Genomic DNA, 22,783 nt, shown 5'->3' with positions numbered 1-22,783 from the left:
TTTAGTTTTAAAGTTTTGTTTTTAGTGTGTTGCTTGTTGTTAGTTTCATTTTTTACAACTTTCCAAATGCCTTTCATTTTAGTATTAGATTCTATTTTTAAAGTTACTATTATATAATTTTTTCGTGCTTTGATTCCTTCTGTTCGATTCCCAGTCTTTGTCTGAAATTTCGTCAAGAATTTGTTTTTATAATAAGTCTTTATCACTAGTATAATCAAGCACTGTATGGATTTTTCCTTTAAAAAGTTATTTACTAGTTCTTGACATTAGTTTAGAAACACGTTGTAACATTTCAAGCAAGTGTTCCATTTCTTATGAATCACACGCATTCTTTCAGATTTTCATTGCTGAAAATTGTATATTGGCAAGGACCTAGCTCTCATTTGCATTCGTACCATATTATAACAATGTTAATATCTTAACAGTATTCATTTTCAAATAATAAGATTCATTCCAAGTTGTATCAAGTCTAAAACGAAGCAATGAAACTACTGTGGAGCTGCTTTGATCCGCTTTATTCATGGTACAAAGTTCTCCATTTCCCCATAAAATAACCTCCAAGGCTGTTTTAGATCATATAGTGATAAATAGCGTGTTGGTTACAAATTTGTGGCTGTGATTTAGAAAATGACTAATTTCTATACAGAAATGAAGGTCATTTGCCTTCTGTTTACCTATTTTTCTGGTAACAAAATACCACTTTTTCTCTGACAAAAATTGCTTCAAAATTCAGTAGCACAAATGTGTTTGGCAGAAAATATTCAAGATAGCGAGTGGCAGAATAACTCAAACGTATGAGCTAGTAGACCATTAACTATTGGGCAGAATCAAAACTGTTCCGAAATTTTTATTGCAGTAGGTACTATGCAGAATTGAATCTTTTTTCAGAGTTGGAGCAAAATTACCTCCCTAGGACACAGTAGCCTCTCTGTACGGTACGATTTTATCGTGTCATCTACTGCTAGGGGAAGACAGCTTTGGCTTTGTGTACTAAACGTTGGTAGAATGAAACACGCCCGCAAAGATACTAGTGCAGCTTGATTGTGAACGCGCCCTACGTACATTTGGCGCGGTACGGAGAACACTTTGTTGTTTGGTTTGGTAAATATAGCGGCAATGGGTGATAAGGATGGAGGTGAGGAAAAGTGCTTTCGAATACGTGTGCTAGTTTTTGTTTCTATAGCTAGACCGTTGATAAGCTTGCTTTTGCTTTTTGATTATAATTTAAGTTAGCGTATCTACCGGCATTCACATTGCTGTTTACTGGCGTGATGTGGAGAGCAATCATTGCTTCATTATTTCCTTGTAACCTTATTAATCCAGCGCAGCTAATATGACTGTCTGGTATCATGATATTTTTTATATTTTGTCTGTTGACTTTTCTTACGCATACAATATACAAGTTTGAAGGTAGCAAAAACTAGTACTTGTTACTCATGACTCATATGGTTGACAGTGACAGAAGAGCACTCGTTTGGAAGTTCTTCGATATTTTTAGTCATTTGAGGAAGCCTAATTTGTCACTGTGAGGTCATGCGGCATCCATAACTAGAGATTTATTTTTTTCTAGTAAAAAGCTGTGTAGGTCCTATTAGTTTCTTTGGATTTGATTCGTTTGTCACCTTTTGTGGTCTACATTACAAAAGTTCTTTTTTATCTATTAGTACTGGTTTTGGTTTTCTTCAAACTTGCCATAATTTAAAAAAAATATACTGAAAATTAATGACATCTTTTTCTGTGGTGATGTCTAGTTAAGAGATACCTTGTCCACAATGCTTTTCAATTCGACTTTAGATGAAGCCAACCATAAACATCATATATCTGGAGAGTGAATGGGAAGTTCTAGCGCAATTGACAGTTTGAGATTAACAAATCGAGAATTGAATATGCTCATTTCACAAGGAGGGCAAGTAACCTTGATAATATTAGGATTAGGTTTTGGCTTGTAATAAGCATGTAGGCGCCTAGTTAAAAATATTTAAGCCCACACTTCAACAAAAGAAAGTCTGCAGTGAAGTAAAGGTCCCTACATCTAATACCAGCATATACTACCAAGCAGGTGGTGGTGGTGGTGGTGGTGGTGGTAGGAGGAGGAGGAGGAATCCTTCCTAGCTATTAAACCAGCATCTATAAATGAACATATTGAAAATTCTTGCCAGGGCTGTGACTGCTTGTTCATGTGAACCATGTGGCAGTAACCAGTGCTGATGGACAACAGCTATAAATATTTTACATGAATCTTGCAAAAACATGTTCAGAGTGACTGCATATGGAGAATATGATTTAGCACAGCTGGCATGGGCATAATGAATAGTAGAAGAATAACATGCTGGGACGTTTCCAATAATGACTGACTGGACAATGAAAAGGGTTCTGTACTGTTGGCCAATTTGGAGAAGACGACATTGAAAGTGATGGATAGCTAATGTGGTGGAGTACTAAAATTGTGTAAGTTTCAGTGGATGAGGATTGTAGGGCAGGTCAGAATGGAGACATGTTATTGAAAAATTTAACCCTTTTAACACCCATGCAAGGTACAAATGCTGTAATAACCTGAAATCTCCAAATTTAAGATGATTGCATTAATAATGGTTACTGGTAATGGCACATATCTGGCAGCTGTAAATATAATGCATGTGCACACACAGCATTGTAGGGGTTGTTTGGAATAATTTGGGCATAACGAAACAGAACTCTTTGAGTTTAATGGTTTGTAACTTACTCCCGAGACACAATTTTGCTGTCAGTTCCTTGTATGTTAGCCGTGTGACTTTCTTGAATGATTCTATTGCATTTTCAAGCATGATGATCCTTTCCATTAATAATAACCCATGGATGGGAGAAATTTTGGTATAATGTGTATTCAAGTAAATATACTTCATTGTCCTGTTATGCCACAGTTACCCCAGACATAGGTAAGAATAGGAGCATGAACCCACGACGTAGTAGAAATAATTTTCCCAAAAGTTTGAAGAATCAGCAATGAGTCAAAAGACAAACGGATAATTCTACTTCATAGTGTTAAAGTGAATTTGAAATATCTCCATTACAATTGGGTTCACTCAATGCTTCAAACATTTTTTGTAAATCAATCAATCTCTTCAGGAAAATGGAATGATAACCATCCCTCTTGCACCTGGATAAGAACTTCGTGGAAGATTAGTTATTATGTTAGCTTGTGTGGATCTTGTGCTGTTCCTGTAATCCTTCAGTCACCAAACATGTTTTGGTAATGCAGTGCAACCCATGATCCTCTTATTTCTGAATTTGAGTTAATTCTTGTATGATAACCAGAGATTTCTTCTTCGTCTTCAGTTCCTTCATTTCCGTCTTTAGGTCCAGGAAAGACTGCCTTGGTATTTTGTATGTAATATTGAATATTTTAGCAGCAGGATACTTAGACTTTATTTTTTTTTACTACTTCTCTGGCCTTTTCTAGATGATTTCAATCTTATGTGGATGTCCATTCCATAATATATGCTCGTGGCATGATCTAGAAACGAAAACTGAGGCCATTGTTCACCATGCACTGCAATTATACCCAGATTACCTCACATTAATTGTAATTTACTACCATATTATTAGTGATATATTACAGATGTTATTAAAATTATGTTAGAAACATATGTAAAGTGTACACATTTGAATTTGAGTAAGATATCACAGCTGTTTTCTCAACAGCACCTCTTCAACTACAGTTGTATGTCTTCATTGCATTGTTATGAAAAACAAACACGTATTTAAAAATGGCATTATTACTGTGCCCAACACATTATTAACACCATATTGCAGCTAACGGGAAATGCAGAATAAATATTAAATTTGAGTATGTGGGAAGGTTATATTGGGTATAGGAAAAAAATTGTCATTTACTCTGATTACCTCACAATACCAAATTATCCCAGCTGACCCTATTTACTCAAATTGTTTTAGAAAGGTGTGGTTATATATAATTAAAAACAGATAATTATGTTGTAACAATAAGAATTCTACAGTTCTACAGTAACACTTATTGTTTCCTATAATCCAGTGTTGCACTGGGAAGAATTGTCTTTCGTGTCCTTGATGAGCCCATGTTGCAAACAGTTTTTGCATGTAAATGAGGTAGACGTTTCTTAGTTTAGAAACTATACTGTTGTTTCCTGTTCAGAAACTTCTTGCTATGTTGTAGCTAGACCAGTGATTTGAAATGAAATGCTTTATATCTCAAAAGTCCTCTTTTTTAAAAAAACTTCTATCACTATGCTCTTACTAGGGCTACATCAATTTGTTTTGCACTGCATGTCAGTTACGTTCCTTTTAGCTGGCTCAATGAATGTTAGCTGCTCAAGTCCAAATAAATACAAGAATAAATAAATAATAGTGTAGGTCTTAGAGAGGCGTGCAAGATGTTCCGTGATTGCTGATAGACTATGGATGTGGAGTGTTACTCAGACTTCATACTCTGACATGAGGTGATAAAGACTACACAAACACCCAGTCAGGCTGGTGAACTATTGATCATCTGCCACTGATTTCTCATGACGTGTCAGTATTTAATATTTACTGCAACAATCAGCAAAGCATTTAATTGATATTCTTAAATTTTTCATAAAAACGAGGGCCGTTTGGGATTTGTCAGGCGGGAAATGGAGCATTATGTGTGAATCTTAATTTGTTTTTTGCCCAGAGGCAAAGACTAAATTTAGTTTATATGAATGACACAAATCAGCATGAATTTTCCAACTTAGTTTTACCATTGAGCACAGCAGTTATTTCAGGATCTATTCTGATGAATGTGAGCATGGGGAAGTACAAAGTTGCTTAGTTATAAATTTGTGAATGTCCTGAAGATAATTTTCAGATGGTGAACCATATGCAGTCCTAACACTGTTGCAGGTGTTAAGATTGCATAATGAGATGCCTTCTACTCGGTTTCCCTACTTCTTGTTAAGCTTTACGACTTTGTTCCCAGCAGATAAATGTCTGTATTTGAGGGAAACAATTTGCTGATTCCAGTTAGGTGTAAAATTTCATTGTAGTGATTTGCCGTCCCCTTGCACTTTGTGAACAGGTTTTTGTGGCTGTTGTGGGGGTAGGTAAGTCTCTTGAATGCAGTCACTTTAACCAGACTTTGTGCAATGTGAAGAAATTTAGCTTGAGTTTCCCTTAGTCTAGAAGACGCTGCTGATATACAGAATTGTGACATACTAATTTCAGTATAACATTTTGTCAGTTATAGATTTTGACAAATTAACCATCTAAACTGTTTTCACACACACACACACACACACACACACACACACACACACACACACACAGAAAAGTGGTAAGTCAACCACAGTTCTGTTGTCAATATTTTCTTCACTTTAATTTGTGTAGGAAATTCATATATTCAAAAGGAGAAATTGACTCAGATATATAGTGTTTGTGGAATTGGAGAAAGCTTTTGACGATATTGACTGGAATACTCTTTGTAATTCTGAAGGTAGCAGGAGCTCTCTGTCTGTGTGTGTGTGTGTGTGTGTGTGTGTGTGTGTGTGTGTGTGTAAATTGTCAGTCAATGAACTGAATTTTTATGGCTGGCTTTTCATGCACAAAATTGAAAATCTTTTTAGCCAAATTTATCCCTTTATTTTAATGAGAGCACTAGTGTTACTGTCAAGTGCACATATCATAAATACCATAATTTTCTTGTAATTTTACAGAATAGACCTCTGTTTGCTAGTTTACACTGAGTATTATTACTACAAATATCCTATGCATGGTGTTCTTCCTGTTGAGGAGGGGGGGGGGGCATGAAGACGAATTGCAGGCAGTATTAGTTAATGTTGGTTTCTAAATTATCCCCTTTGTAAGATATTTCTTGTTATGTACTAGTTTTGCTGTACAGATAAATTGTTATTGTATGATGTTAAATTTTTATCGTATTGTGTGTTTTGCTTTGTTGACAGAAACCTTTGATGATGCTGTGGAGGAGAGAGTTATTAATGAGGAATATAAGATCTGGAAGAAAAATACACCTTTTTTATATGATCTTGTGATGACTCATGCTTTAGAATGGCCATCGCTGACTGCTCAGTGGTTGCCAGATGTGACAAGGTAACTTCAAATGATAGTGTAAAGCTTCTTGGTTCTATCTGTTTGATGAACTGTTTTGTCTGTCAAAAAGAAAGTTCATTGAGACATGATTTTTGGCCTTCACTTACTTTTAGAAGACAAAATGTTTATTAAAGCTGATGCCACACAAAAAATAGGCAATATATCCAAGCTGTAGGAACTATTTGTACATTCCTTGGGAAGTGAAAGGTATATTGTGAGGATGAAGGGAAATGAAAGATCTTCTTGCATACCATCTGTAGTTAGAAACAGGGAGGGAGGAAAATGATATGGGTACACATAGTACAACCTCTGCCACACTCTGTATGTTAGCTTGCAGAGGACATAAGTAAATGTAGTGTCTCCTGCTTCACCTTTCTTCTATGACCTTACATCCCTAGTAGTAAATTTTCTTGTGACTTACTAATGCCATCACCTGTGATACTGCTTTGTTTATAACCATAATTGTAATCACACATCCATTGCATTTAATAGCCTCCAGACTTGGCTTTACCATTAGTGCCCAATGCTTGTTAGCATTTTTATTACGTCAGGAAACCTTTATATGCTCCACAAAAAGGAACAATAGGATGTAGACTGGAAACCTTAAATTGCAGAATAAAAGCAGATAAACACCAGAAATACTTAGGCTTGCACAATGGGAGTTGAAGAATTAGCACGCTGTTCCTGATTCCAAGGTGGAGCACGAGCTTGGACTGAGCAAGGACTGGATGTTGTTTCCCAAAGCAGTCATACCATTGTTCACTTCAAGCAAATTAAATAAAACAAATAAAGCTTAAAGCTGGAAAATGTGAATGTATACACTGCCTGAAGAAGAAAAGGCGTCTAGAAGGCATTGTATGTCTGTGTAACTACATACAATTGACTGCTATGTAAATGATTAGAGTTGCAAGTCTGATGGTTGAACAACCACCAGGTTGCAGTTGTATTGTTAAAATTAAACGATCAGTGTGAAGGGGACAGATGTTGCGTAACTGTTGAGAAGGTGTTACTGGCACATAGTAACCCCTCCAACTCTGTGCATGCTAACCAAGGACAAGTAATGGGCTCCCTTCAGCATTGTCATCCTGCACCATTCTTACACTGGTGGCAGCCAGACTAGGATAATTATCACCACATGTGTAGGTTGCCATAACATAATACAAATGGATGAATTTGAAGTGGAACTGTGACCACGAAACATGGACTGCTAATCAATAGTGTTTGTTCAGCAGAATCGTGGCTCTGCAGTACTTTGGATGACTGGTGGGGAGGTCCTATTCTTCGAATGTTTTGGACAGGGGCATGTTATTCCTGGCATCAGGGTGTCGGGAGCCATTTTGTATGACTTCAGGTCATGGCTAAAAGTGAATGAGGGGAACTAACACCACAAAGGTACATCATGCCTTCTCGTACTACTAAGGAAGGTGTTGTCTTCAGGGAAAACAACAAATCTTGGATTCTAAGACTCGGAGTGTGAAATGTTAGATTTTTCTTATCAGGTAGGTAGATTAGATAATTCAATAAGAGAAGTGGATTGGCTGAAATTGTGTACGGGTTGGTGGTGGAGGGAGGGGGGGGGGGAGAAAAGAGGTTACTAATGCATGGTGGCAAGAACAACAGAATTTCTGGTCCAATGAGTGCAGGTTTATCAACAGAAAATCAGATACAGATAATGCAGTAGCAGCTTTCATAACAACATAGGAGAGCTGCTAGCTACAGCACAGTGAATGCAGTGGTGTAACAGACATAAATATGAAGTAAAACAACCACCTCAGCAGTACAACAAAAAATAAATATTGTTATAAATATTGAGAACTCAAGTGGCAAGCCAGTACTAAAAAAGGGGAAGCTGAAAGATTAATAAAACATGTTGATCTGTACAAGGGTAAAAGTATCAGAAAATAGTATGGAATGGGAAGAGGAATGAAGTGAAGATGGGGTGGGAAATAGGATACTCTGAGAATATTTTAATAGGACTTGACAACCTAGCTCAAAATGAGGCTGCTGAGGTAGATGACATTTCCTCAGGATAATTGAGATCCTTGGGTGAGCTATCTGTGGCAAAACTATCCACCTGGTGTGCAAGATACATGATGCAGGAGAAGCACCTCCAGACTTCAGGAAGAATGTAGTACAGTAATTCGGGTTTCAAAGGAAGGAGGAGCTGAGTTGTGTAGTGTGTCTTGGTATCAAAATAATGGCACGATTTACTTACAGAATAATGGAGAGACTAATCTTAATACCCCCCACATCACCTGATTTAATTAGACCACATTTCATTATCCTTGTTTTTCTTTTGATGTCGTCTTATATCCTTTCAAGACACTGTCCATTCCATTAAACTGCTCTTCCAGGTCCATTGCTGTGTCTGACAGAATTACAATGTCAGCGACATTTATTTCTTCCCCATGTATTTTAATTCCTGTTCCAAATTTCTTTCTTTTGTTTCATTTACTGCTTGCTCAATATACAGATTGAATAACAGGGATAGGCTAGAACCCTGTCTCAGTTCCTTCTCAACCACTACTTCCCATTCATGCCCCTTGACTCGTAAAACTGACTGTTTCCTGTACAAGTTGTATATAGCCTTTCACTCCCTGTAATTTACCTGTCACCTTAAGAATTTGAAAGAGATTATTCCAGTCAACATTGCCAAAAGGTTTTTCTAAGACTACAAATGCTATAAACGTAGGTTTGCCTTTCCTTATTCCATCTTCTTAAGATAAGTCATAGGGTCAGTATTGCCTCACATGTTCCTATATTTTTACGGAGTCCAAATGTTCCTCCCTGGGGTCAGCTTCTATTAGTTTTCCATTCTTCTATATAGAATTCATGTTAGAAATTTGCAACCATAAATTGTGTAACTGGTAGTTTATAATACAGGGTGTATACGACTCGGGACAACCGGGAGATCGGGGAAAAGCCCGGGAATTTTTTCATCCGAGAGAAAACAAGGAAAAACCTGGGATATTTTTAGAATTCTGGGAATTTTTCATTGTTTTAGTTTTCAGTTAAATTTTTGTAATTTTGACTGGTAAGAACCGATACTCTAGCAAAGGATATTACTGTATCCCTCTACTCCAGAATAATACTTCAACAAGAAAACATAAACGAGAGAAAAAAACGAAAATATATTGCTAAGGAAATGAGCCATATACAACAATGACACACAGTGCTCATGCAAGCGTCTGCCAATTGAAAATATGTGAAAGGCTTTAGGAAGACTATGCAGTGCTTCATAACAACAAATTGTCTCCAATGAGCGTGAAGTCACAACTGTTTACATTCGATTTGTTTTAGCAGGCTCATGCACATGCGCAGTTGAGTCACGTTTGAGTAGTAGATTCTCCTGCTTCTGGCAACAGGAATGTGGCTGTAGGCTGTGCAAGCTGTCGCAGCAAGCAGCTAGATGCTACTGGGAAAAGGGGGCGCCAAATTCATGTTCTCCAGGGGGGGGGGGACTTGTTTCACAAAGCACCTAGCATCCTGCGCACGTTTGCCTATCGATTATTCATATGATTTTGAAAAGCTTGCCTGTTGGTTTTTGAACACATTTTAAGTTGATTTTTAAATGATTCATAAGTTTACTTTTGAATGCATGCATAGTGTACGTGTTGCCTCTGTCAGGAGAATCCTCGTCACATCTAACAATAAACTTTCCGCAGACAAAAGGGGACAGGGCTATAGCTGAGGAAGTAAAGCCGAACGGATGAATGCCAATTGCTGTCTGATTATGTGGTTGATTGGGTTTGCGAATTATCAGAATTGCTATAATTACTAGCGAAATCCATAGATTCAGAGTACCAGAATGGAAATAAATGGCTGACAGGAGTAACAGGTGAGAAAGATCACATATTATCCTCTCGGTGTATCCAAGAAAACGAAATTTTGACAGAAAATTTTTGGCCAGATCGCTACACTAGTAAGGACCAGTAGTACGGTCCCAGGCTAGCAACCGTGTAAGTTCTACTCTGGAAGTAACGCGGAAAAGTGTTGTTCAAACACGCAATAATGCCTAACCGGAAAATAATCGCAGGATAACTAAACCTGTGATTATGGCAGGGTTAGTGAAGTTAATCAGCGAACACATTTTGACAGTGGCAGCAATAGCTACAGAATTGGTGATGACAAGATTGTTTGTTAGAACGAGGAAGGAGAAGAAACGGGGACATCACACAAATTATGGAAGAATAAGACGATTCCAAATGTATATAAAAATTTCGTAATACTACTTTTCGATCTCGTGCCTGAGAAGCTGGTGCGTATGAACGAAATGTGAAACTATTTCATAACATAAAGCTTTTTGCTTGTAGTAGGCCTAATAGGCATTTGATATTGGTACTTTGTGGATTATATTCTGTCGTGTTATAAAAATGGCCATTTGTGCCAAAACAGTCTCGTTTATTTCATGTGTTACAAAATTTCTGCCATTTTAGAAAGGTCTATTTTGTTTTATCTAGCAGACAGTGACAGAATAGACGTAATCAGATCGAGAAACCACACCAGTCTTGGGTATTATTTGTATTAACAGCTTTTCAGCATTAGATAATGACATTTCGATTTTTCATGTAGCAAAATGTTTGACGAACTTTGATGATGTAATAGATTCTTTTGCAGAAAGGAAAGCACGCCATGTAAAGCTGTAGCAAGATTAGAGAGAAAAAAATGCTAGGAGCTAAGGTTTGAAGAAATTTGTAATTTCTTGCTCATCTCTTGTCAGTATTGGTTTTATATATGCTATATTTAATTTTATGTCACACAAAACAGCAAATTATTAACTAATAGGAAATAGAGAGTTCAGATTTTCTGAAGAGTTCTTGTTCTCTCAATTACAGATAATCCCATCCGCTATTAATTGTGAGATTTTTTTAAAGAGAGGCAGGCTGTCAAACCGGCCGACTGGGAGCAGGAGAGGCACTTCAGGACATTTCAATTTCCACTCTCCAGAATATAGTTCGGATGCTTTATGAAGAGGCGTGGCACTGCACTTTGGCATACTTAAGACCAAATAATATGTCTTACATTTCCTCGAAAGATGTGCGCTTCAAGATGAACATATTTTGAAAATTAGATTTTTTTTAGTACTGACCCGATTCGCAAATGTCATAGATCCAGGGCTGATGCACAGAGCAGTCTGAGTTCTAGTGGTAGTCTCCACGTGACCCGTGTTTACATTTAGTGATTTTGCTGTTTCCTCTTCGTTTACTCTCACATCAAATGAAAACAAAACGGATATCTGTGGCCGGGAGCTATAAAGTGAATTAAAGTACATTCACATAATTACGGAAGGCTAAAATATGTTTTTAGTTTCAGATTTTATTTTATTTCCACCTTTCTGACAGTCAATAATTAATCGCCTTGCAGAACAATAAAGTTATTTTTGTCTGTTTGCTAAAGAAATTTGACTTTTGTTAACCTTTTCCGCAGAGGCAGTCAATTTATTTGAAACGAAATGTTTAATTCCATAGTACTGGCTAGTTTCAACTGTTCGCTGCATTTCAAGTGCATGTTTTAATCTCCTAGCATGTATAGCATTGTTTGTTGTTTTGGACTTTTCAGTCCTGAGACTGGTTTGATGCAGCCCTCCATGCTACTCTATCCTGTGCAAGCTTCATCTCCCAGTACCTACTGCAACCTACTTCCTTCTGAATCTGTTTAGTGTATTCATCTCTTGGTCTCCCTCTATGATTTTTACCCTCCACGCTGCCCTCCAATGCTAAATTGGTGATCCCTTGATGCCCCATAACATGTCCTACCAACCGATCCCTTCTTCTAGTCAAGTTGTGCAACACTTCTTTTCCCCAATTCTATTCAGTACTTCCTCATTAGTTATGTGATCTACCCATCTAATCTTCAGCATTCTTCTGTAGCACCACATTTCGAAAGCTTCTATTGTCTTCTTGTCCAAACTATTTATCGTCCATGTTTCACTTCCATACATGGCTATACAAATACTTTCAGAAACGACTTCCTGACACTTAAATCTATACTCGATGTTAACAAATTTCTCTTCTTCAGAAATGCTTTCCTTGCCATTGCCAGTCTCCATTTTATATCCTCTCTACTTCGACCATCATCAGTTATTTTGCTCCCCAAATAGCAAAACTCCTTTACTACTTTAAGAGTCTTATTTCCTAATCTAATTCCCTCAGCATCACCCAACTTAATTCAACTACATTCCATTATCCTCGTTTCACTTTTGTTGATGTTCATCTTATACCCTCCTCTCAAGACGCTATCCATTCCATTCAACTGCTCTTCCAAGTCCTTTGCTGTCTCTGACAGAATTACAATGTCATCGGCGAACCTCAAAGTTTTTATTTCTTCTCCATGGATTTTAATACCTACTCCGAATTTTTCTTTTGTTTCCTTCACTGCTTGCTCAATATAGTGATTGAATAACATCAGGGAGAGGCTACAACCCTGTCTCACTCCCTTCCCAACCACTGCTTCCCTTTGATGTCCCTCGACTCTTATAACTGCCATCTGGTTTCTGTACAAATTGTAAATAGCTTTTTGCTCCCTATATTTTACCCCTGCCACCTTCAGAATTGGAAAGAGAGTATTCCAGTCAACATTGTCAAAAGCTTTCTCTAAGTCTACAAATGCTAGGAACATAGGTTTGCCTTTCCTGAATCTAGCTTCTAAGATAAGTCGTATTATGTCATAATAAAGAACCAAACGTGATATAAAACAGTACTGGTGCTCCTAGAAAATTTACATCCCGAAAACCACACTGAAAAGCTTCCCTTTAAGTATGCGCTTTAAATGCACACATTTTAATATGGTTCACGAAATACGGATGCTCTTGCAGTATCCTCTGATGTCTTGTTTCTTTTGTGACATAATGGAAGATCTTTCAATGTTTTACATGTATGTACATACGAGCTTCCTATGTCATGATACATACCCAAGCACGGTGTCTCCTGTTATCTGCGCTCTCTGGCAACTGCTGAAACGAACCCATTTCTAACAGGGCGCGGGAAAATATTGCGAATACTGGTTTGAAAAGCGTTACTTTCAAAGTAAATATCCATTTACATAAGTTGAACTATGTGCAAGAATGTACCATGAATTTATTAGATCACAGAGCAGTTGACTCTCATTTAAAAATCAACTCTTTGATGACGAGCCATTTAGAAGAATTTAGAACCCTGAAGATCAGACATTTATGTCATTATTAAAAATTTTACTGGCACATATGTGTGATATATCTTGAAATGTAACACATGCAAAAAAGATCAACAGTATATGCGAAAGCTTAGCTTCTCTTGCAGCTTGAGAACAGTATTGTACGTGAAAGCTTTGCTTTTCTTGTAGCAACACTATGTATATTAATTTAAACTGTAAGCTTTCCCTGTTTGTGTGTTGCTGTTGGCTGACATCATCATGTGTCCTATGCTCTGAATATCCGTTGTCATCAGCTAGCGAGTTCACGTGACATGAACTACGAGCGGCTTACAAAAGTGCATCTAAATCTCGATTTCGATGATTCGGAAAGTAACATGCGGTGTTTGTTGGCATTCCAATGTATGATTTTGTAATACAAAAATACGCAGCGTACATGTTGCTGCACATCAAAGATATTTCCAAAGCATGTCTTTTTTCCTGAGTTCAGTTTTCTAAAGTGCCGGGAAATTGCATGCCTGTGTATAAAACCATAACCATTCAAAGAATTGATAAGGGAAAATAGACTGTCACCCGGGAGAAAGTGTATTATTAACTGGGAAATCCGGGAATTTTTTTCCTTGTCCACGTATACATCCCGTAATAGTCACACCTGACAGCACCTGCTTTCTTTGGAATTGGAATTATTATATTCTTCTTGAAGTTTGAGAAGGAGAGGGCGCCTACTTGTCATCGCTGAATTTGTCCAAATTCGTAGTACATGTAGGGTGTGGTGAGACATGAAAGTGCCCCAAGTGAGAGCTTCAAATGGCCAAGCGTTTAGGAAATAAAAGGAATTTTGTTCTCCTTAGCTATTCATACACTATTGACATCACAATTAACCGCAACATCGTATAGGTTATTTTATTAATTTATATAAGCACAAAAAGTATAGGCATAGGATGAAATGCGGGGCTGAAAACATTTAAATAGGGATTGTAGTCAACGCATACACAGGAACGTCGTGCATGTAAGTCAATATTTCCATTCTTTTTCAATTGATACTGAGGCGATATTCATCAAAGAAACAGGGGGAGCAATAATTTTGACTGCATCTTGCTCATGTTGTAAATGCTACCTTTTGCAGTGACATGGTTTTTTTGTCTCCATAGAAAAACAAACTTGATTGACATTTTGAAAACAGCTTCTTTCATCACACAGTCCAGCAGCGAACCATGCGTAATGCAGCATGTCACAGAATAAGTGCGAGGGTAGTTGGTGATGTATAGCGAAATGTAGTTTGATGCAAACTTCTCCAGAAGTGATTTTTTCTTCTTTCTCGATGAGGTAAGTGTAGTTTTGACATTTTTGCAGTTAATGGTCATGTCAGTAGTGTACGCATTGCCAAGGAGCACAAAAACATTTGCCACTGGGTGGGGTCAAACCTGTGACCCTTTCGATGCAAATCCGATCTCTTACTGCTGAGCCAGACACTGCTTCCTAAGTGCAGTGTCACAGGGACAATTAAGCTGCTCATGGTGATAGATCTGTATCATAGTTCCTTTTATTTCGTAAATGCTTGGCCATCTGGAGTTTCCACTTGGGACATTTTATCATCATGCCCTACATGTACCATAAATTTGGATGAATTTGGTGATGATGACTAGGTGTCCTCTTCTTGTGAGGGTATTTTGTATGTCTTGTACATCTTGCTCTGCAGATGTAAGAGTTTTGTTATGGCTGGCTCTCCCAAGGCTATCAGTAGTTCTAATGGAATGTTGTAGATTCCTGGGACCTTGTTTTGACTTAGGTCTTTCAGTGCTGTCTCAAATTCTTCATACTGTATCATACCTCCAATTTAATATTTGTCTACATCCTCTTCCATTTCCATAAAAGTGCCCTCGAGTAAATCGCCCTTGTACTGCCCCTCTATATACTTCTCCCACCTTTCTACCTTCACTTCTTTGCTTAGGACGGGTTTTCTACCTGAGCTCTTGATATTCATACAGGTGGTTCTCTTTTCCCCAAAGGTGTCTTTAATTTTCCTGTAGACATCTATCTTAACCTACGTGCTTCTACGTCCTTACATATTTTCTTCATTCATAAATTAAATCCAATCTCTCTTAGGTCATGCCTCGTAATGACTGGGTGTTGTGTGATTTCTTTAGGTTAGTTAGGTTTAAATAGTTCTAAGTTCTAGGGGACTGATGACCGTAGATGTTAAGTCCCATAGTGCTCAGAGCCATTTTTTTCTCTTCGGTCATCCTCATCTTTTTACCTACTTCATCCTCTGCTGCCTTCACTATTTCATGTCTCAAAGCACCCATTCTTCTTCTACTGTATTTGTTTCCCAAGGCCGGCCGGAGTGGCCGTGCGGTTCTGGGCGCTACAGTCTGGAGCCGAGCGACCACTACGGTCGCAGGTTCGAATCCTGCCTCGGGCATGGATGTGTGTGATGTCCTTAGGTTAGTTATGTTTAATTAGTTAGAAGTTCTAGGCGACTGATGACCTCAGAAGTTAAGTCGCATAGTGCACAGAGCCATTTTCTTTCCCATGTTCTTGTCAATTGTTGCCTAATGCTCTCAACTCTCAAGTGATACGCATGATTAAAAAAAAACTTGAAAAGGCACTGCACAGTGTTTTTGTTTCCTAAAATGTTAAGTGCTAGGGAAGCTCTTCTGACTGTGCACTTATTAATGTGAGAAGCAATATAGAAAAATTAGGACACCTTCACAACATTTATGGTCATAGAGGTACTAGATGTGTTAGGTGCCCTGAGATTGCAGGATATAAAGAAAGAAAAACTAAAACCAACAAAATTACAGGAAAAGGTGTAAAACAGCTTTGAGCAAAGGGTTGTGAAACACTTGGTTGAACTTATTGTTAAATTTTATTATGGAGAGTACAAGAAATTAAAGAAAACAGAAGTGGAGTAAGTTTTGCTGAAAACAGATGCTAATGGAATGGAGCCCTTCTTGCTGAAAGAAATGTAAAGGGGTAGTGGAAGGACAGCACACAGATTAAGGATAAGGAAAGAGTACTGAGCATTACGACAAAACAGAATCGAGAAGTGCTTGTTTTTTTTTTTAAAAAAAAAAAAAAAAAAGCAACAAAAGTGGAAAATATTCTATTTGGACAGAAATATTACAGTGGCCTTTGACAAAAAGGAAAGCTTTGCTAAGCAAAAATGCTAGTGATGCACAGTGCATGTCTTCTGTCTTGTAATTAGCACAGAATAAATATTTTTGATGAACTGTATTCCTGGCAGTATGGTAGGTGAATTTCATTCATAACTAAGTCAACTTGCCCATTACAAAATATGGTTGAAAAGAAGTAATAGTTGATCTCGGTTTGTTGGAGGTTGAAGTGGAGGTTCGTGCTAGCGAACTTTATTGAGCTGCTCTGTTGGGAGCAGATTCCAGTCACCACCAAGAACTGGAAACAAACCTCTGTGCAGCACAGATTTGCAATGAGGTGGTCACATGTAATAAAGACAGAAGAGCTACTAATACCATCACACCACCATAATTCTGTTATACTAGAAGCTAGACAGGAAGTTAATTGGCTGCTTAAAGGACTGTATGTTGCAGAGCACCATATGAAGACGGGACATGGCCAATTGGTCTCTTCAGTGACTGTATAAATGGGCACCTGACCAGTTCTCCTCATAAGAATTAGAATTTGAGGAAATGTTACAAATGGGCATCCCCTACGGGTCTGGGGTTGTAATAGGCTTGAGTTATTCCTGCCTCTCGTAAGAGGCGACTAAAAGGAGTCTCACATGTTTTGGACTTCATGTGACAGTCCCCCGTCGGGTTTGACCTCCAGTCTTCTAAATTTTCCTGTAGAGCAAGCCAATTGAGGAAGTGCGCCTTACATGGTGCATCGTGTCCATCATGCGCCGAGACCTCTCACATCCTTCGTTGACGCAGATCTGCACTTCCACTCATTCTCCAGCTGTTGGGCAAGGTCACCCTCCTGGGTGTTTTTTCCTCCATCCACCGTGCAGTATCGTTTTCTTTGCTGACATTGATAATGGACTTTTGCTAGTTTGTACCTGATATCCAGCATGGTAGCCAGTCTGTTGTGGTGAGGCCGCCATGTACCATATTGTTTGTATTCCCTGCGTATACAGGGATCGCTCTGCTGATGCCTCCGCCATTAACTCCCCAGGTATGCCAAGGAACAGATGCCCATCACCCTGGGGCATCGGGACTCTCGGCAATGGCCGTCCTGCCAGGTGGCTGGGTGGCGCCTGTGGTGAGGTACCCTGGTTGGGGTGGGTGCCATCAGGGTTGATGACACGCAACAAAGCGTACTACTTTATCTCTTGCTGGTGACCCAACGCCAGCAGTCTCTAAGCGGTTGAGGTCCAACTACAATGCGAAGAAGTATAACCCCAAACTGTTCCCTTCCCTGGCCACACCATGAGAGGAACTCCAGGCTAAGGAAGGCAGCAAATCTTACTCCTCCCGGTACCTCGTATGTACGAGAGCTGATGGGGTGTCCGTCATGTCGAAGTCTCAGTTTTTTGTGGAGCATTTAGAGGACAAGTTTGGGGAGATGGAGGGATTGTCCAAAATGTGCTCTAGGTCAGTCTTGATAAAAACATCATCTTCTGCCCAGTCACGGGCACTACTTGCCTGTGACAAGCTGGGGGATGTTTGTGTTTCCATCAAGTCCCATAAGACCGTAAATATGGTCCAGGGTATTATATTTCACAGGGCTCTTGTTTTAAAGTCTGACGAGCTGCATGCCAACATAGAGCGACGAGGAGTTCATTTCATCCGGCACGTGCATAGGGGTCCGAAGGATAATCAAGTAGCCACTAGTGCCTTCATCTTGACCTTCAAGGGTGACGCAGTACCCGAGAAGGTCAAGGTTATGGTATACTGGTGTCATATCAAGCCATATATCCCTCCCCAATGCGATGATTTAAGTGCTGGAAGTTCGGGCATATGTCTTTCCGCTGTATTTCCAGTGTTATATGTCGCAACTGTGGATGTGCATCACATTCCAATACTTAATGTGCTCTGCCTCCCATCTGTGTCAGTTGCGGAGAGCACCATTCCCCTTGCGCACCAGACTGCAGGATTCCCCAGAAGGAATGGAAAATCATGGAATAAAAGACCCTGGACAGACTGACCTACACTGAGGCTAAGAGCAAATTTGACTGCCTACATCCCGTACCTCTGACATCTTCCGTCGCCGCTATGAGAACAGTTCTAGCCCCATCTGTTCAGTCAATTCTAGTTGGCTCTGAGCCTTAAGAGTACACCTGCTCCCTCGATGGTGGGGGGCACTTCCCTCCCTGTCTTCCTGTTGCTCCTACACCACCAACCTAGGGAGCACTGTCGTGTCCCCGCCCCCCCCCCCCCCCCCCCCCCATCTGGGACATCAGTCCCCAGTTCTCAGCTGGAGAAGTGGAAGTCTTCTTTGGCTCCTCTCACTATGAAGGGGCCCCTTCCTTCCCAGGTTTCTACTAGTGGGAAAGATGACACCTGCCAGTGGCTGAAGTGCCCAAAAGCAGCTGGTCTCGGGGCTTCACGATCCTCCTCAGTCTTAAGACTGAATCAAAGAAGCCCTCCCACCCAGAGAAATCTACGGAGCAGCAAGAGAAATTCGAAATGAAGACCCAGAAGAACAAGGAAATGGTGTTGGCACCCACACCACGCTACCTACAAGCTCTGCATCTGAGGATGGGATGGAGATTCCGACGTCCACTTAGGACCTAGATCTTGCTGGACCCTCAGACACAATGTATATAGACTATTAGGAACTAAGTCAGTGGCAGCAGGTGACCCTGATGAATAAGCTGCCTCATTGAACGTTTCATGCCTTCTGCAACTGTGAAGCTTTACACTTACTTTCTGCATTGCCTTCCAGGAAACCTGATTCCCGGCAATGCGGACCCCTGCCCTCCAGTGCTATAGGGGATATTACAAGAACCGTAATGAATATAATAGTGTGTCAGGTGGAGTTTGTGTCTGTCCTGAACTCAGTCTGTAGTGAACCTATGCCCCTTCACATTCCTCTTGAAACTGTGGCTGTCAGGATAAGGACTACGCTGGAAGTAACTGTGTGCAACGTGTATCTTACTCCAGATGGTGTGGTACCCCTGAATGTCTTGGCTGCACTGATTGATCAACTCCCTAAACCTTTCCTACTTTTGGGAGATTTTAATCCCCATGTCCCCTTGTTGGTGGCAAGATTCTTACTGGCTGAGGTACAGAGATTGATAATGTACTGTTTCAGCTCGATCTCTGCCTCCTAAAAACTCGGGCTCCTACACATTTCAATGTGGCTCATGGCACTTATTTGGCCATTGATTTATCACTTTGCAGCCCAGAACTTCTCCCATCTGCCCACTGGAGAGTCCAAGATGACTTGTGTGATAGTGACCACTTCCCCATATTCCTGTCACTCCCACGGCATTATGCTGACAGATGCCTACATGTATGGGCTCTAAAGAAGGCAGACTTTGAAGCTTTCATATCTGCTGTCACCGTTGAATCTTCCCCATGTGGTACCATTGGTGTGGTGGTTGAACAGGCCACTAGAACGATGGTTTCTGCTGCGGAAAACGCTATCCCTTGTTCCCTAGGGTGCCCCCGGCAAAAGACTGTACCTTGGTGGTCGCCGGAAATCGTTGAGGCCACTAAAGAGCATTTGTGAGCTCTACAGCAACGTAAGTGGCACCCTTCCCTAGAGCACCTAATAGCTTTTAAACGGCTCTGTGTCCTCGTTTGGTAGCTTATAAAAAGAGGGAAACAGGGAAGTTGGGAGAGGTGTGTCTTGACCATTGAGTGCCATATGTCACCTTCCCAAGTCTGGACGAAGATCAGATGTGTTTTTGGGTACCTGACTCCAACAGGTGCCCCTGGCATCAGCATCGATGGTGTGTTATCTACAGACACAGACATGATTGTCTAGCACTTTGCTGAGCACTATGCTCGAGCCTGTGTGTCAGAGAATTACCCCCTGGCCTTTTGCACTTCCAATCTGCGAATGGAAACGGAAGTCCTCTCGTTCACTAGACGCCACAGTAAACCCTATAATGTCCCATTTACAGAGTGGGAGCTACTCAGCACCCTTGCACATTGCCCCGACACAGCTGGATCAGACCCACAGCCAGATGAGAAAATATCACTCGTCCAACTAATAGCGATATCTCCTCGTCATCTAAAATTGGATGTGGTGCGATGGCATCTTTCCATCACAGTGGCGGGAGAGCACAATCATTCCAGTGCTCAAACCTGGTAAAAACCCGCTTGATGTGGATAGTTATCGGCCCATCAGCCTCACCAAGGTTGTTTGTAAGCTGCTGGAATGATGGTGTGTCGGTGGTTGGGTTGGGTCCTGGAGTAATGTGGCCTACTGACTTCATACCAGGGCTGTTTCTGCCAGGGTCGCTCTACCAGCGATAATCTTGTTCCCTTGAGTCTGCCATCCGAACAGCCTTTTCCAGATGCCAACAACTTGTTACCGTCTTTTTTGATTTAAGAAAAGCTTAAGACACAACCTGGTGACATCATATCCTTGCCTCATTGTATGAGTGGGGTCTGCATGGCCCGCTCCCTAGTTTTATCCAAAATTTCCTGTAGCACAACTGCTCGCCATGTTGCATGCATTTGTAGCTCTCCTGAGCATCAGAATTACTGTCTCATTTTTCCAGCCACTGCAGTTCATCTCCCTTGTCAGTGGCCCAGGTCAGGGCTTAAGATTGTGGTTTGCGTCCGATAGCTTCTGTGTGAAATGGAGTCCTTCCCTTTACCATCTCTAGTCGAGGACCATTCACGTACACCTCCATGGTTGAAACCTCAGCTGAAGCTTTGGCCGGACCTTTCACGTGGCCCTAAGGACTCCGTTACTCCCGCTTCTCTCCGCTGCCGCTTCCTCTCAATTCTTGACGTGTTCCGGAGCTCTGAAGTGGTTTACACTGACGGCTCGATGGCTGATGGTGACATTGGCTTCACCTACATTCACAGGAAATATTGAACAGCATTCTTTGCCCGATGGCTGCAGTGTTTTAACTGCATAGCTGGTGGATATATCTCATGCTTTTGAGCACATTCATTCATGTCCTGTAGAGTTATTTCTTCTGTGTACTGACTCCTTGAGCAGCCTACAAGCTATCGACCAATGCAACCCTTGTCATCCTTCGGTAGCGACCATCTAGGAGTCCATCTATGCCCTGGAAAGGTCCAGTCATTCAGTGGTGTTTGTCTGGACATCAGGTCATCTCGGAATCCCAGGCAACGAACTTGCTGAGAGACTGGCCAAATAGGCTACACGGAAAGTGCTTATGGAGATCGACATTCCAATAACTGACCTGCATTCATTATTACGGCGCAAGGTTTTTCGGCTTTGGGACATGGAATGGCATAGTCTCAGTATGCACAACAAACTGTGTGCTATTAAGGAGACTATGAATGTGTGCAAGTCCTCCATGCGGGCCTCTCGCAGGGTCTTCGTGGTTCTCTGCCGGCTCCGCAGTGGCTGCACTTGGGTGACCCACGGCTACCTCCTGCGCTGTGAAGATTCACGTCAGTGTCGGTGCGGTGCCCACTCGACATTGTCCCATATTCTTTTGCACGGTACTAGTTTGGCTGCCCTGAGACATCATCTTCGGTTACTAGACTCGTTATCATTAATTTTAGCAGACGATGCCTCATCGGCTGGTTTGGTTTCACGTTTTATATGTGAGGGTGGATTTTATAATTTGATCTAAGTTTTAGGGCATGTCCTCTGTCCCTCAGTGTCCCCCACCTTAAGTGCTTTTAGAGTGGAGGATTTAATGTGTTGCTGACTGGCTGGCTTATTGTTTTATTTTCGTAGTCAGCCAGCCACGATAATCTGCTTTCCTGTTTTACTCTCTTCTACCTATTTCTTTTGCCATTCTGTGTTTTTCTTGTTACATTTTGTTCTTTGTAGTGTTCATTGCTCTGCTGTCGTTCTTGTGGTTTTTCCTTCCTCTCGGTATTGTGCTGTATGTCAAGTTTGTTTTATTCTTTCCCTTGTGAAATTGTTACAATAGGAACAAGGGACTGATGACAAAGCAGTTTGGTCCCTTTCCCCCTTTCAAACCAACCAACAAATAGGCATCATACATAAGTCTGATAGCCCGTGGGTGTCGGCATTAAATCCAGTGAAGAAGATATATGGCACACGGAGTCCCTGTGGAGATTACTGTATTTTGATTGGCGATACCATCCCTGATTGCCATCCAGTCCCTGTCATGAGGGATTTCATGAATGTTTTAGCTGGAACTACATATTTTAGTGTGATTGGCTGTGAAAAGGCCTATAAGCAGATTGAAAAGGCATAAAGCAGATGCCTGTGGTCAGACATCCACACAACCACATTCATATAAAACCATCTGAGCTTTTGGAGTATCTGCACATGCTATTTGCTCTAAAATAAGCTGTGCATTCATCGTAATATTTTGTGGATGAAGTGCAATTGGTACTGAATTTCTGTTCTGTTCAATCTAGACGATATTTTGTTTCCCAAGACAGCACCATTACATGAGATCCGTATATTTTAGATAGGATACGAAAATGTGGTTTGTGTCAATAAAACAGCATTGTGTGCA

General features: G+C 40.4%; 1 protein-coding gene across 1 annotated transcript in view; it reads left to right on the top strand.

Moving 5' to 3' along the window:
* Window positions 1-986: 986 nt before the first annotated feature.
* The window catches only part of LOC124591419 (chromatin assembly factor 1 p55 subunit), a 43,143-nt gene continuing 21,346 nt past the window's right edge, over window positions 987-22,783 (top strand). The window contains exons 1-2 of the mRNA XM_047131730.1: window positions 987-1,135; window positions 5,934-6,081. Coding sequence (XP_046987686.1) covers window positions 1,117-1,135; window positions 5,934-6,081 — 167 coding nt within the window. The 5' untranslated portion in view covers window positions 987-1,116. The remainder of the gene's footprint in view (window positions 1,136-5,933; window positions 6,082-22,783) is intronic.

The sequence above is a fragment of the Schistocerca americana genome, chromosome 2 (genome assembly GCF_021461395.2).
Source record: "Schistocerca americana isolate TAMUIC-IGC-003095 chromosome 2, iqSchAmer2.1, whole genome shotgun sequence".
NCBI classification, from domain to species: domain Eukaryota; kingdom Metazoa; phylum Arthropoda; class Insecta; order Orthoptera; family Acrididae; genus Schistocerca; species Schistocerca americana.
Note: the sequence above shows the minus strand (reverse complement) of the source record. Positions and strands in the feature narration are given on the sequence as shown.